We start from the raw sequence: 15,028 nt of genomic DNA, 5'->3' as shown, positions 1-15,028 counted from the left end.
ATTAGGATAAATGTTCTCCTCCACCAGGGACTACAGTGCCTTCAGAAAGTATTCATACCCCTTGACTTATTCCCCATTGTGTTATGTTACAGCCTGAATTCAAAATGTATTCAATATTTTTTTTCTACACACAATACCCCATAACGACAAAGTGAAAACATGTTTTTAGACATTTTTGCTCATTTATTGTCAATACATGTTAGAACCACATTTGGCAGTGATTGCAGCTGTGAGTCTCTATGGGTAAGTCTCTAAGAGCTTTGCACACCTAGATTGTACATTATTTTCACATTAGTCTTTTTTTTATTATTCAAGCTCTGTCAAGTTGGTTGTTGATCAATAGTAGAAAGCCATGTCATAGATTTCCAAGCCGATTTTAGTCAAAACTGTAACTAGGCCACTAAGGAACATTCAATGTCATCTTGGTAACCAACTCCAGTGTATGTTCGGCCTTGTGTTTTAGGTTATTGTCCTGCTGAACGTTGAATTTGTCTACCAGTGTCTGGAAAGCAGAATGAACCAGGTTTTCCTCTAGGATTTTGCCTGTGCTTAACTCTATTCCATTTATTTTTATCCTAAAAAACTCCCTAGTTCTTGCCGATGACAAGCACACTCATAACATGATGCAGCCACCACCATGCTTGAAAATATGAAGAGTGGTACTCCGTGTTGTGTTGGATTTTCCCCAAACATAACGATTTGTATTCAGGACATGAAGTTATTTTCTTTGCAATTTTGTTTTACTGATAACATAACTCAAACGGAAGGAGTTTGCATTTTGGAACATGCATGTTTTGGAATATTTTTGTTCTGTACAGGCTCCCTTCTTTTCATTTAGGTTAGTATTTGTGGAGTAACTACAATGTTGTTGATCCTTCCTCAGTTTTCTCCTATCACAACTCTAACTGTTTTAAAGTCACCGTTGGCCTCATGGTGAAATCCCTGAGAGGTTTCAATACAATTCAAATTTTATTTGTCACATGCGCCAAATACCGTGAAATGTTTACTTACAAGCCCTTAACCAACAATGCAGTTCAAGAAATTTAGTTAAGAAAATAACAAAAGTTAAGAAAATATTTACTAAATAAACTAAAGTAATTTAAAAAAAATAATAATCTAAAAGTAACACAAGAAAATGTCATAACAATAAGGAGGCTATATACAAGGGGTACCAATACCGAGTCAATGTGCAGGGGTACAGGTTAGTCGAGGTAATTTGTAAAGTGACCATGCATAGAAAATAAACAATAAGTAGCAGCAGTGTAAAAACAAAGGGGTGGGTGGTCAATGTAAATACTCCGGGTGGGCATTTGATTAATTGTTCAGCAGTGTTATGGCTTGAGGATCGGAGCTGTTAAGGAGCCTGTTGGTTCTGGACTTGGCGCTCTGGTACCGCTTGCCGTGCAGTAGCAGAGAGAGAAGTCTATGACTTGGGTGACTGGAGTCTTTGGCAATTTTTTGGGCCTTCCTCTGACATCGCCTAGTATATACAGTAGGTCCTGGATGTCAGGAAGCTTGGCCCCAGTGATGTACTGGGCCGTACGCACAACCCTCTGTAGCGGCTTACGGTCAGATGCCAAGCAGTTGCCATACCAGGAGGAGATGCAACCGGTCAGGATGTTCTCGATTGTGGAGCTATAGAACCTTTTGAGAATCTGGGGACCCATGACAAACCTTTTCAGTCTCCTGAGGGGGAACAGGTTTTGTCGTGCCCTCTTCACGACTGTCTTGGTGTGTTTGGACCATGATAGTTCATTGGTGATTTGGACACCAAGGAACATGAAACTCTCGACCCACTCCACTTCAGCCCTGTTGATGTTAATGGGGGCTTGTTCAGCCCTCCTTTTCGTATAGTTCACGATCAGCTCCTTTGTCTTGCTCACATTGAGGGAGAGGTTGTTGTCCTGGCACCACACTGCCAGGTCTCTGACCTCCTCCCTATAGGCTGTCTCATCGTTGTCGTTGATCAGGCCTACCACTGTTGTGTCGTCAGCAAACGTAATGATGGTGTTTGAGTCGTGCCTGGCCACGCAGTCGTGGGTGAACAGAGAGTACAGAAGGAGACTAAGCACGCACCCTTGAGGGACCCCAGTGTTGAGGATCAGTGTGGCAGATGTGTTGTTGCCTACCCTTACCACCTGGGGGCGGCCCATCAGGAAGTCTAGGATCCAGTTGCAGAGGGAGGTGTTTTGTCCTAGGGTCCTTAGCTTAGTTATGAGCTTTGTGTGTACTATGGTGTTCAATGCTGAGCTGTAGTCAATGAATACCATTCCCACATAGGTGTTCCTTTTATCCAGGAGGGAAAGGGCAGTGTGGAGTGCGATTGAGATTGCATCATCTGTGGATCTGTTGGGGCGGTATGCAAATTGGAGTGGGTCTAGGGTTTCCTTCATGATGGTGTTGATGTGAGCCATTACCACCCTTTCAAAGCACTTCATGGCTACCGACGTGAGTGCTACGGGGCGGTAATCATTTAGGCAGGTTACCTTCGCTTTCTTGGGCACAGGGACTATGGTGGTCTGTTTGAAACATGTAGGTATTACAGACTAGGTCAGGGAGAGGTTGAAAATGTCAGTGAAGACACTTGCTAGTTGGTTCACGCATGCTTTGAGTACACGTCCTGGTAATCCATCTGGCCCTGCGGCTTTATGAATGTTGACCTGTTTAAAGGTCTTGCTGGTCCCGTGTGGCTCAGTTGGTAGAGCATGGCGCTTGCAACGCCAGGGTTGTGGGTTCAATTCCCACGGGGGGACCAGGGTTCAATTCCCACGGGGGGACCAGGATGAATATGTATGAACTTTCCAATTTGTAAGTCGCTCTGGATAAGAGCGTCTGCTAAATGACTTAAATGTAATGTTAAATGTACATTGGCTACGGAGAGCGTGATCACACAGTTGTCTGCAACAGCTGGTGCTATCATGCAAGTTTCAGTGTTGCTTGCCTCGAAGCGAGCATAAAAGGCATTTAGCTCGTCTTTTAGTGTCGCGTCACTGGGCAGCTCGCGGCTGGGTTTCCCTTTGTAGTCCGTAATAATGTTCAAGCCCTGCCACATCCGACAAGCGTCAGAGCCGGTGTAGTATTATTTAATCTTAGTCCTGTATTGACGCTTTGCCTGTTTGATGGTTAGTCTGAGGGCATAGAGGGATTTCTTATAAGCGTCCGGATTAGTGTTCCGCTCTTTAAAAGCAGCAGCTCTAGCCTTTAGCTCGGTGCAGATGTTGCCTGTAATCCATGGCTTCTGGTTGGGATATGTACGTACGGTCACTATGGGGACGGTTTCCTTCCTCTCCGGCAACAGAGTTAGGAGGGAGGCCTGCATATTTGTAGTGACGCATCATCCAAAGTGTAATTAATAACTTCACCATGCTCAAAGGTTTATTCAATGTCTCCATTTTTTGTACCCATCTACCAATAGGTGCCCTTCATTGTAAGGCATTGGAAAACGTCCCTGGTCTTTGTGGTTGAGTTTGCGGTTGAAATTCATTGCTTGACTGAGACACCTTACAGGTAGTTGTATGTGTGGGGTACAGACATAAGGTAGTCATTCAAAAATCATGTTTAACACTATTATTGCACAGTTATTAGTTATTATGTTATATGTTATTATGTTATAGTTATTATGTAACTTGTTAAGCAAATTTTCACTCCTGAACTTATTTAGGCTTGCCATAACAAATGGGTTGAATATTCATTGACTCAACACATTTCAACTTTTTATTTTGTATTCATTTCTAAAAACATAATTCCACTTTGACATTATGGGGTATTATGTTTAGGCCAGTGACACAAAATCTCAGTGTAATCCATTTTAAATTCAGGATGTAACATAACTAAATGTGGAAAAAGTCAAGGGGTGTGAATACTTTCTGAAGGCACTGTATGTCAAAATAGAACAGCTGATGTCAGCTCTTTAAAAAAAATCTCTATTTTAGCTTGCACTTTCATACTTAACCTGTTGGGGATGGGGGCGCTGTTTAGACTATTTATGCTAATGTGGCTAATTTTTTAAACGGCTTCCCACAAAATCCTTGATCGTACAATATGCATATTATTATTATTATTGGATAGAAAACAGTCTATAGTTTCTATAGGAGTTGAAATTTTGTCTCTAAGTGGAACAGAGCCCATTCTACAGCAATTTCCCTGACATGGAGTCAGATTTGAGAAATGTTGGCCACTCTTCTGAAGGCAGTTAAAAGGGCACTGTCGTTGCTATGACTATACGGACACTTCTTACGTCTTCCCCTGGATGCCTTTACGTGATGACGATTCCAACGGGGTCGATTGCACGTTCACAGGCCCTACAAATGAAAAAACCCTGAAGCTAGTCATTCTTTCCTTGGTGCGTAACGCGCGTGCTGGTCACCGACCCGCTCCTGTTCCAAGCGTTAGTTTAGCCTGTTATATTTCTCCGGTCATCTTTTCACTCGTTATAGGAGTTAAAAACATCATAAGGTAGTTAATTTAAAGCGTTTTATAGCAATTTATATCCGTTTAGTGCGATTTTGGGACATTTATTTTTGCAACGATGTGAAAAGTTGGGCACGCTTTTCAGTTCATCCCGAACGCAGTTGACATTTCCACATGGCAAGAGGACAGCTTTCCACCAAAAGACGATTTCTCCCAAGAAAGGATCCTTTGCCCAAGATACTGATGGAAGAACAGCTCAAGGTAGGACATTTTTATTATGATAAATCGTGTTTCTGTCGAAACATTTTAGTGGCTTAGAACGCCATGTTTTATGACGTAGCTTCGTTAGGCGCAAACTGTATTGAAAAGTAAGGATAAATTAAAAAATGTAATAACGCAATTGTATTAAGAATTAAATTGTCTATCAATCCCTGTCCACCCTATATTTTTTAGTCACGTTTATGAGTATTTATGTATAAGAGTAGATCACTGTCTAAGTGGCGCAAGGACATTTTCTTTACCAGCTTGTCTACATTTCACATTGTCTAACCATGATTTTGGTGGCTAAATATAAACATTTGCGATCAAACTCTATATGGAATGTGTAATATGATGTTACAGGAGTGTCATCGGAAGAATTCTGAGAAGGTTAGTGAAAAAATTAATATCTTTTGGCGATGTTGACTTTTATCGCTCACTTTGGCTAGAATCAATGCTGGGCTGCTAATTGCTATGTGCTAAGCTAATATAACGATTTATTGTGTTTTCGCTGTAAGACACTTAGAAAATCTGAAATATTGTCTGTATTCACAGGATCTGTGTCTTTCGATTCGTGTATGCTGTGTATTTTTACGAAATGTTTGATGATTAGTAGTTAGGTAAACACGTTGCTCATTGTAATTATTCTAGTCCATTTGTCATGGTGGGTGCAATTGTAAACTATGCCATCTACCTGAAATATGCACTTTTTTCTAACAAAACCTATCCCATACCATAAATATGTTATCAGACTGTCATCTAATGAGTTTTTTTGTTGGTTAGGGGCTATAAATATCTTAGTTTAGCCGAATTGGTGATGGCTACTGGTGTTGGTGGACAAATAAAAGATGGTGGATTATGCTAATGTGTTTTTAGGTAATAGATGTACATCTTTACATATTGTGTCTTCCCTGTAAAACATTTTAAAAATCGGAAATGTTGACTGGATTCACAAGATCTGTGTCTTTCATTAGCTGTATTGGACTTTAATGTGTGAAAGTTAAATATTTTAAAAAAATATTTTTTTTGAATTTCGCGGCACTGGTTTTTCAGTGGGGGGGGGGGGGGGGGGTGCCGCTAGCGCCACGCTGATCCTAGACAGGTTAATGTGGTACAGAATATCTAGCACACCATTGCCGTAATTTCCACTATAATCACATAAAGACATGAAACACAACACACTCTGGAAACTGCATAAAAAGCTAAATATAAAAAGCAAAAGTGTAAAATCCCCCGGGCCATTTATAATTCAGTGAAAACACGTGTGACGCGCCAAAGCACTGCTCAGAGCAAGGCAAGTTCTATCATACAGCATATATACCCCAGAGCTGCTGTTAGAATAAATTATCAACTGGACCAGACAGAAACGTACAAAAGAGACATGAGAGCCTATACAGACACAAATACACACACACATTCACATGCATGTGCACGCCAGCATGTACACACGTACCCACACATGAACGCACGGACGCACGCACACACATGCACGCAAGCACACGAACGCACTTGCACACACAACTAAACAATGTAATCTAAAACCATGGCCAATTTTCCCAATAGGCTAGTAGACCTCAGCATTAATAATGACCACCCATGGGCATATCACCAAGCTAGATTCCTGATCTAAGGGCTTTACACAAAGAGGATATCCCCCAATCACTTTCTACCCACACACTGTCCACTGTGGCCTGCATTAAACAATACCATTATACCTAAAGAGGTGGTCAAGTCAGTCCATGTCAAACATACAAATTCAATAAGTACAGGTACAGAAAACACTTGCAAATGTCCCTCTGTAGTTATAGTTCTGTAGCTTGCATCTGAATAACACCGCTGAACTCTTCAGGGTGTTCTCATCATGAGTAGAGGGATAGTAAAAGGCTTAGACACTCTTGAACCATATTGTCAACAACAAAATTAGATATGATTTCAGCACTTACGTCCCCAGGATCTCCTTGAAGTCGTAGTTTTCCTTCACATCTGATGTTTTCTTCTTCCAGGAATGTCCATCATCACCCAAAGGCATCTTTCTTTTCTGTCGGTCGGCTACAATACTGGAGAAGAGAGAAGAAACGGAGAGAAACTGATTGTTTAAACAACGGGGAAAAACTGTTAAGACAAGACACACTCTTTCTGGATAGTTGCATACTCAAATATTTGTCTAGGTATGAGTTGAAATTGAAACGATAAGAGTTATTTGTGTTTGAGGATAAGATAGAGAATAAAATGTAAAATATATGCTTTATTGTCACATATACCGGATAGGTGCAGTGAAATGTGTTGTTTTACAGGATCACACTGAAAAGGATTTAAAGACAAAGAGATAAGGGATGACTGACAAAGTCACTGGACTGGACATCTTTTGGACATTTTTTGTTTGACACAATTGTGTTAGACTTACCTGGAAACTAAGTTTGATAAGGTGAGTCAGGCACTTAAAACAATAAATATTTCACACAGAACAGAAAAACTTCTACAAACTGCTTCAGGTGACAAGGGTTGTCAGTCCTATTCTTCCTTTACCTCATATCATCCTGAATCAACAAAACTTAAGCTTCACTTCAACATCTCGTGTTGCTATTCTTACCAGTCCGAACACCAAAGAGAAGTATCAGAGACTAGTTTTGCAGGTCCATAGCAATGCAGACTTTTAAACCGAAACACTGTGGAAAGTAGATGTAGTTATGATTCAACCAATAAAACAACCATAACTAGGTCAAACATTATACAATTTCTGTGTTACTATAATTAGTCCTCACAGACACAATCTTTCTGCATTGTAAAAAAAAGATTTGTTGTGTCAACTTTAAAAAGTTTGGATTTTAACGCAGCAGGGAAACAATCTAAATCTAATGTTGAGTTAAGTTAATCTAAAGTTACTTCAATTTAGTATAGTAAGTTAAACTGATACATTTGGATTTAAGAACTTGTTGAGTGAACTTGATACTTTTAGTCAAAAGTATTTTTTGGGTTAAATTCTTCACTGTGAGCACACTTGGGACTCAACCTCATCTGGGATTTGAGCTCACCACCTCTTGGTTGCCAGTGACTTGTATGTCCTGCTATGCCACCAGGTCTGTGCGGATGGAAGAGATTTATTGCCAAGAGTGCATTAAGCACTTAGCTAAAACACTGTAATCAAAATTAAAAGTTCAATGTTTTTCCATCGCATTTTTAACTCTACAGATAGTTTTGTCACAAAAACTGTTGCATTAAATATTAAACATGTCTACTCTGGTCTTGGCACGTGAGCTCTAGCCAACAGCTGGCAGATACAGTACGGTTAGGCTGTACGGGTAGGCTAGTCTATGTAGGCTAGTCTATATGATGAGATTATTATGGATAATATTTGTATTTGTCAACCAGCAGTCAAGCATCAATCGTCATGTCACCAGAATAAGACCCTCAATATTTATTGGAAAGGAGCATCAAGATCACCTTGCACTTTCACCACCCTGGTAAATTCATCATAAATTATTGAATCTATAGCCTAATAAACTGCATGGTTTCCTGAGTCGTCGTGGGAGGACCACACACCATATCATCGTGTGACTGAAAGTTTACTTCGATTGGATGGTTATTATATAAATATTTCATGCATAATTAATTGTTGCGACACAAAAAGATCCCACCATGTTGAATCAACAAATTATCTATTGGCATTTATAAAATTGTACCGAAACAACCTGTTTCTGTCACAGCTGTTTGATATGGTATTACTTTACTCGCATAAAAATTGTGGATGGAAAAAACATGGATACTGAAAGCTTTAAAAATAAAAGGAACTGAAATTAGAAGTAGACATCATAGACCAGTATGGATAGAAATCTGCTTGGGGAAGCAGTAAGAGGAAGTCTAGTCAAATGTGTGACAGAGAGAGAGAGCCCTGTTAGTTACTCTCATTAGTAACACAAGTCTTCTGGGCATTTCTGGTCTGGTAGCATGTGCAGCATCTCAATAGTCTAGTGGCTTCCTCTGCTCTCCTCTTCCTAGCCTGCACTGAGCTGAGAAGACGGGATAGCTGAGAGTAACATGGTGTAAAATACCCAGCTCAGTATTTTCGCTTAAAACCTGTCCATTTATTATAGATCAGAGCAGATGAAGGAAAGTAAGCAGAGAGGAAAGTATTGATGCAGCCCTAGCCTATATGCTCTCTGAGTGTCTGTGTTATGGGCCCTTAGTTGACACAGGTGCACTGCAAAGAGATACTGGCCAAGAGCAATGTTGTTCAGAAAGATCAACGCTGCTAAAGTTGGCAATGGCATGGATTATAATTTCTCTATTAAAGGGTGTCTTCTTATACTGTACCTCTACCATAACGACTGTTAAAGTCTAAGTGTGTCGATGTAATGTATTATAATATGTTTATCCAAAATAGATGGGTTTTATACAATACAATATACAGCTTAGCCGCAGGAAGATGTTTTGAGTTGGAAGTGCTGTTTTAATTTTTTTTTGCCGTTATAATAACACATTCTATCTATTTAATTTGCCTAGTGGCATACAGTTACGGAGAAACATTTTTAGGATTTACACACATGGGGGAGAAATCTTAGCAGGGTCGAGAAAAATGTGGCCTTTTATAAACGTATTTCATGCAGTTCTACGTCATTTAGGAGACATTATCAGAATATTTGTTAATACTACACAAAGGACCAAAATGAGTGGCTACTCTGACACTGTCAAACAGATAAATAAAATCGCCCTGGGCCCATCTTAAGCTAAGTTCATTGTTAGAATCATAGGATCCAATGGTTCTGAGATTAATTTAACTTGAAGGTGTTTTTGCCAAACCGGGCCTTGGTCTTGACCTGACTCAGGGCCAATAAAAATAAGCGAGACGGGGCCTCCCGGGTGGCACAGTGGTCTAAGGCACTGCATCGCAGTGCCACCAGAGATTCTGGGTTCGAGCCCAGGCTCTGTCGCGACCGCGAGGTCCATGGGGCGACGCACAATTGGCCAAGCGGTGTCCGGGTTAGGGAGGGTTTGGCCGGCAGGGATATACTTGTCTCATCACGCACTAGCAACTCCTGTGGCGGGCCGGGTGCAGTGCACGCTGACCAGGTCGCCAGGTGTACGGTGTTGCCTCCGACACATTGGTGCGGCTGGCTTCCGGGTTGGATGTGCGTTGTGTCAAGAAGCAGTGCGGCTAGATTGGGTTGTGTTTTGGAGGCCTCATGGCTCTCGACCTTCACCTCTCCCGAGTCCGTACGGGAGTTGCAGCGATGAGACAAGACTGTATCTACTACCAATTGGATACCATGAAATTGGGGTAAAAAAAGAAGAGATGCACACAATAATTTGAGGAAATATATAAATATTATAGGCAAGAGTAAGCTACTAAATCAACTTTCCAGTGGCATGATGAAGATAGCATGAATACGGGTAGCCTAGGCTTCTCACCGTACTGGTGATGGTCTCAACATAAGCCTGAGCTACTTTGGGAAAAAAAGTGCTGTTCGTCCGAGGTGTTGACAAAATAAATGGTAGCTTCTACTGACAAATTAGTGTTCTCGTTTTAGCAGTAGCCATTTGCTTTACAAAGGTATTTCCCGCTATTGTATTATGACATTTGCAAAAGGCAAATGTTACTGTCAGCTATTCACTGACAGTGCAAAGAGAAATTGAATCCATAGAACCCATTCAAGTCAGGACTAACAGCCATTTGGCGCATACCCATTTACCAGTTAAACTACCCGGGTGAGGTTCCAAAACCCTTCCCAGCTAGCATATTTGGTTCCTTGGAAATTGTGGGAACGTACATTTTTGGTTTCCCATTGGTTCTGGGAATGAAGCCATAAGTTTCCTGACCTTTAAAACTGAAAAATAAATTACGTTCTGAGGACAGAAGTGAAAATGTTGCCTGTTTTGGGAATGTACATTTTTAGGTTGCAGGGAGGTTCTGAGAATGTTTTTCTATGGTTCCCTGAAAGTAGGATATTTTATTAACATTCTGATAACAAAAATGATAGGTTATTTGAAGGTAATTAAATAACATTCTGAGAACATGTTAAAATAAGACTTTTAATAACACTGCTAGCTAGTTTTTGTTAACTGTTTTGAACACAGATAGAACACATTAGAAATAGATATAAATACATTTGCTTAAGCATTTATAATGCTTTTTTTTATTGTGGCATGGTGTCAAGTGATATTCAAACCTATGATCTTCTGCTCTTTATCCATGGAATTTGGCCACTGCGCCACCAGGATGGAGCTAGCATGCAATGTTGTTGTATTTTTTAACCCATACCAAGCTGTTAATTTTTGTCTGTTCAAACAGACCCAAATTTCAAAGGAAACAAGCACTCATTAAGATCAAGTGTGGACAATTTGTGGACGCGGCCAACACACCTGAACACACTTAACAAGATAGACGATAGAGAGAGTTTTGTTGAAGCTGAGAACGGAATGTATATGTTTTTAAATAACATTCAAGAACATTACTAATGTTTTCTTATGTTTTTTATGGAAAGTTTTCTTAATGTTCTGAGAACAGGACTTTAAATTGAACCATGAGGAAACCTGTAGAGAACGTTATGCTGAAGTACTGGAATTCCCACAGAAGAACGTTGTTTCTCAATGTTCTGAGAACATGACTTTAAATAGAACCACGAAGAAAAGTTATGCTGTACTGAAATTCCCACAGAAGAACGTTGTTTGCTAACGTTATCTGAACAGTTAGAGAACATTACTTTAAATAAAACCATGAGGAAATCTGTAGAAAACGTTATGGGAAGGTTGTATGCAAAATAATCAAAGGACAATCATGCCCTCACCCAGCTCTAATAATTATACGGCACTCAGAACGTTATGTGCTAGCTGGGTTCTATGGATTATACTGTATTTCTATGGCCGCATGGTAACAAGTTGTTCGTTATTTGGAGCGTGTGCTGCCCAAATTCAGTCAGTGTTCAGACAGTAGTAATTATATAATTTAGAAAACATTATTTCATGTGCACCTACAGCACCCCTACTTCCCTCAGCTATGGTATACAGTATCAGCGTATACATATAAGCATATACTCCAAAATGCTTGAGACACTTCTGCAACTCAGTTGAACAGAACAGAGGACAGGCCAATGAACACAGACAATTGTATATTTATCCAAGACCCACAATACAATACAATGCACATATTAACCTATTCAGGCTTATAGAGCTGAAGTTGAGCTCTCAAAAGGGACAAAAAACAATAGAAAAAGTTCAAAAAGAGCATGGGATAAGTGTCTTAAAACAAACAAGGATTATTTTATATAAAAACAGTAGGGCTTGAGACTTGCATAAGAGCGGACAGGAGCAGATAGGAGAAGTTATAAAGGGAAGTTGAAGAGGACCACATGCAGGTAGAGCTCCCAACAATGTTCTGAGAGAAACAAGCTTTTCTGTTTGATTAGATCGTTTGCATTCATCAGGAAACGTCAAGACGCCCAGCGACATATCCGGGAGGCAACAGGATTGTGCAGGCTTTTTGGATAAAAATATATAACCATAACCACATTCCTAAGAGCTATTTGACATGCAGCATTCGCCGTTGTTAAGCTTATTGAGAGAAGCACTGTACTCACTGGTTTCCCATTGCTGCGCAGTGGACAGAAGAAACACACATACAGAAAAGTGCTGACATGTATGAGAAGGCAGTTTGACAAACTGGGAGTTTCTGAAACCTGTGACCTCACAGGCTTGCAGCAAAAGAGATAAGGAGTCCCTTTTTAGATGTGCTCCAACCACACATACACACAGAGTCACACGTACACACACGGACACAAACATAGTGACAGCCACACGCACGCACATCCACACACAGTCACACGTACACACACAGACACAAAGGAAGTGGGGAGACCCATTGGCAAGCCCTCTTGCTTAATAAGCCTTCAGTAACATGCAATGGAAAATTAAAAACATCCTGGCCATTTCTCTGAAGCTCATTCTGAGTACAATCTGTCAATAAAGATCATCAAGCTTATCTATCTTTATTGTATAATGTCATCATTCACTTAGGGATAGGTATCATTTCCTGATCACACACAGCTATGTAGACTGGACTATCCTAGCAGCATAGCTGTCGTATGAGCATGGCAGAGAATGCCAAAGGGCAGCAGGGATGTGTGTGTATGTGTATGTTTATGTGTGTGAGTGTGTGCATGATATTGGCCCCCAACAGAGAACAGGGACAGAGGTGCTCATAGGAACAATGAAACTAAGTACGACATAACAAAAAGAAAACAAATCAGGTTAAAAACATGGTCAATTATAAAAGTCAATATTTATGGCAATCATTATGCTATACGTTTTCAAAATCGCTCTAGCCTAACAGTAATTCCAGACAAGCCTTGAGCAAATACATGCTGTGTCCGCAGTCACTTTTATCCACTGTAGTTAACACACCTTTATATGTTTGGCCTATTGACATAACTTTACCCCTTATGACAAGAAGTTAAGAACACGTTGGCTATCTTTACTGATAGATCCACATTGAGAGCTGCCACATGAGTGCCTCTGTGTTACAGTAACATCTCACTGTCCATACACAGATATCACATTCTCCTTGTCATGATAACATCCTGATCTGAACCACAAGCTCATCTGGGGCACCGGTGTCCAGGACACTAAGCAAATCCCTTTCAAAATGAGCTTATTAATTGATAAGCCGCCTTCTCCTTCCGAGCTGGCATGTGGAAAGAACCGATGGTGTATGTGTGCGTGTTGTGTCTGTATGTGTGTGTGTCGTGTCTGTGTCTGTGTGTGTCTGTGTGTGTGTGTGTGTGTGTGTGTGTGTGTGTGTGTGTGTGTGTGTGTGTGTGTGTGTGTGTGTGTGTGTGTCGTGTGAGTGTGTGTCCATGTATGTGTGTGAATATCATTGACTCTAAAAAAAATTATGAACACTCAAAGTTGAGAGAGAGAGCGAGAGAGAGAGAGAGAGAGGAAAATACAAAATACCTAAAGCATCCCAGTTCAGTAAGGCACTAAACACATATGCACAAAAAGGACAATAAGTATAACACACTCTCAAATGTGAATAATAACTTTGATGGGAAATTAAACACTGCTTTCAGTTTATCTTTGTTCTATTGTTTTGCACACACTCCATCAGTCCCTCTGATATCCACTGAGAAATACATAGAGTGCCATAAACAAATATGCCCTTCAGTATCTGGGCATTATTAATATTAATATTAATGTAATACATTAGCATGCATATTATGAATGAACATTCCATATGACGGGGCACTGTCTGTCTCTCCGGCAGAGTCATAACCTTGTTTCATTCTGTGATGTCAACCAGCTGCGTTAAACTATTACTTTCCATACATTATTAATTTAAACTATTAAGTAACTACATTTATAAACTTAATAAACTATTTAGGCTATGGTTTAACATTTCAAACAGACCAGAAATGTCAACTATTCGCGCGTTTAGGGCATGTTTCCATATAGCGAATACATCTCGATTTATGTAAATAATTTTCATTTTGTCCACACAATGTTACAATCAACATGACAGAGACTCATACCTGTAAATTGCACGATCTCAAAGGTCGATTCTTTCTTCACTGCTTCTCCAATTTAGACTCACGGCGTTCGCCGAAAAACTGGATTCGACACCCCCCATCTGCACTCTCCTGACGTCAGGCAAAGAGCGGAGGGAGTGGCCAACACACAAGGGGCCGACCATTCTTGTCAATCAACCAATCAACAGCCTGTTTGTGGCACACAGGTAAGCAAGCTGCTTCATAATTGGTTTATTTTATTTGCCTGGCATTCAGTCATGAACGGTGTCTTCTTCGTCCAAGGACACATCTTTACTTTCACCATTCAATTTTTTGTTATTATGTTAACTTAAATAGAATGGTGAACGTAGCAATCGAAAAGGCTATCTGGACGGGTAAGTTGTCCCAGATGATTAAATAAATCGTTAGGCTATAGATAGACAGGCTATATAAAGCCTACTAAAGACATCCAACAAATTAATATTTCATTAGATGGGACATGTGTTACAATGATGACATGTCGTAGAAGTAGGCTACATCCATTCCCACTGTAATTGTATTCAATATGCCTATCTGTATTGTCGCCATAGGCTATACACAATGTCAGGGTGAGAAGAATAGACAAAGTTATCAATGACTAAAGCAAGATGAAAATCTAAACAACTGCACCACCAACTTTGTTAGATTCAACTGCCCTCTAGTGGATGATATGATAGTGGCGTTACCTCATAGATGACTCATTATTTTCCATCCATCTCAAATACAAATCCCCATTCATTCATGAGACTTTATGCATGACATTATAGGGACTCGATATAGGCTATTGGATACAGGTTGGGAGCATGACTATAAACAATACTATT

The 15,028-nt window shown here is 40.2% G+C and overlaps 1 protein-coding gene across 2 annotated transcripts in view; it reads right to left on the bottom strand.

Annotated features, from left to right (window-relative positions):
- LOC129851008 (calcium/calmodulin-dependent protein kinase type 1-like) overlaps positions 1–14,310 on the bottom strand; it is a 73,853-nt gene extending 59,543 nt beyond the window's left edge. The window contains exons 1-2 of one of the 2 annotated variants that reach the window (XM_055917152.1): positions 14,190–14,310; positions 6,612–6,725 (exon numbers count right to left, since the gene is read on the bottom strand). In XM_055917152.1, the coding sequence (XP_055773127.1) occupies positions 6,612–6,697 (86 nt within the window). In that variant the 5' untranslated portion in view covers positions 6,698–6,725; positions 14,190–14,310. Of the gene's footprint in view, positions 1–6,611; positions 6,726–12,239; positions 13,388–14,189 lie in introns of those variants that run through there. The other variant, XM_055917153.1, reaches the window with a different exon arrangement.
- Positions 14,311–15,028: the final 718 nt, after the last annotated feature.

The sequence above is a fragment of the Salvelinus fontinalis genome, chromosome 3 (genome assembly GCF_029448725.1).
Source record: "Salvelinus fontinalis isolate EN_2023a chromosome 3, ASM2944872v1, whole genome shotgun sequence".
NCBI classification, from domain to species: Eukaryota; Metazoa; Chordata; class Actinopteri; order Salmoniformes; family Salmonidae; genus Salvelinus; species Salvelinus fontinalis.
Note: the sequence above shows the minus strand (reverse complement) of the source record. Positions and strands in the feature narration are given on the sequence as shown.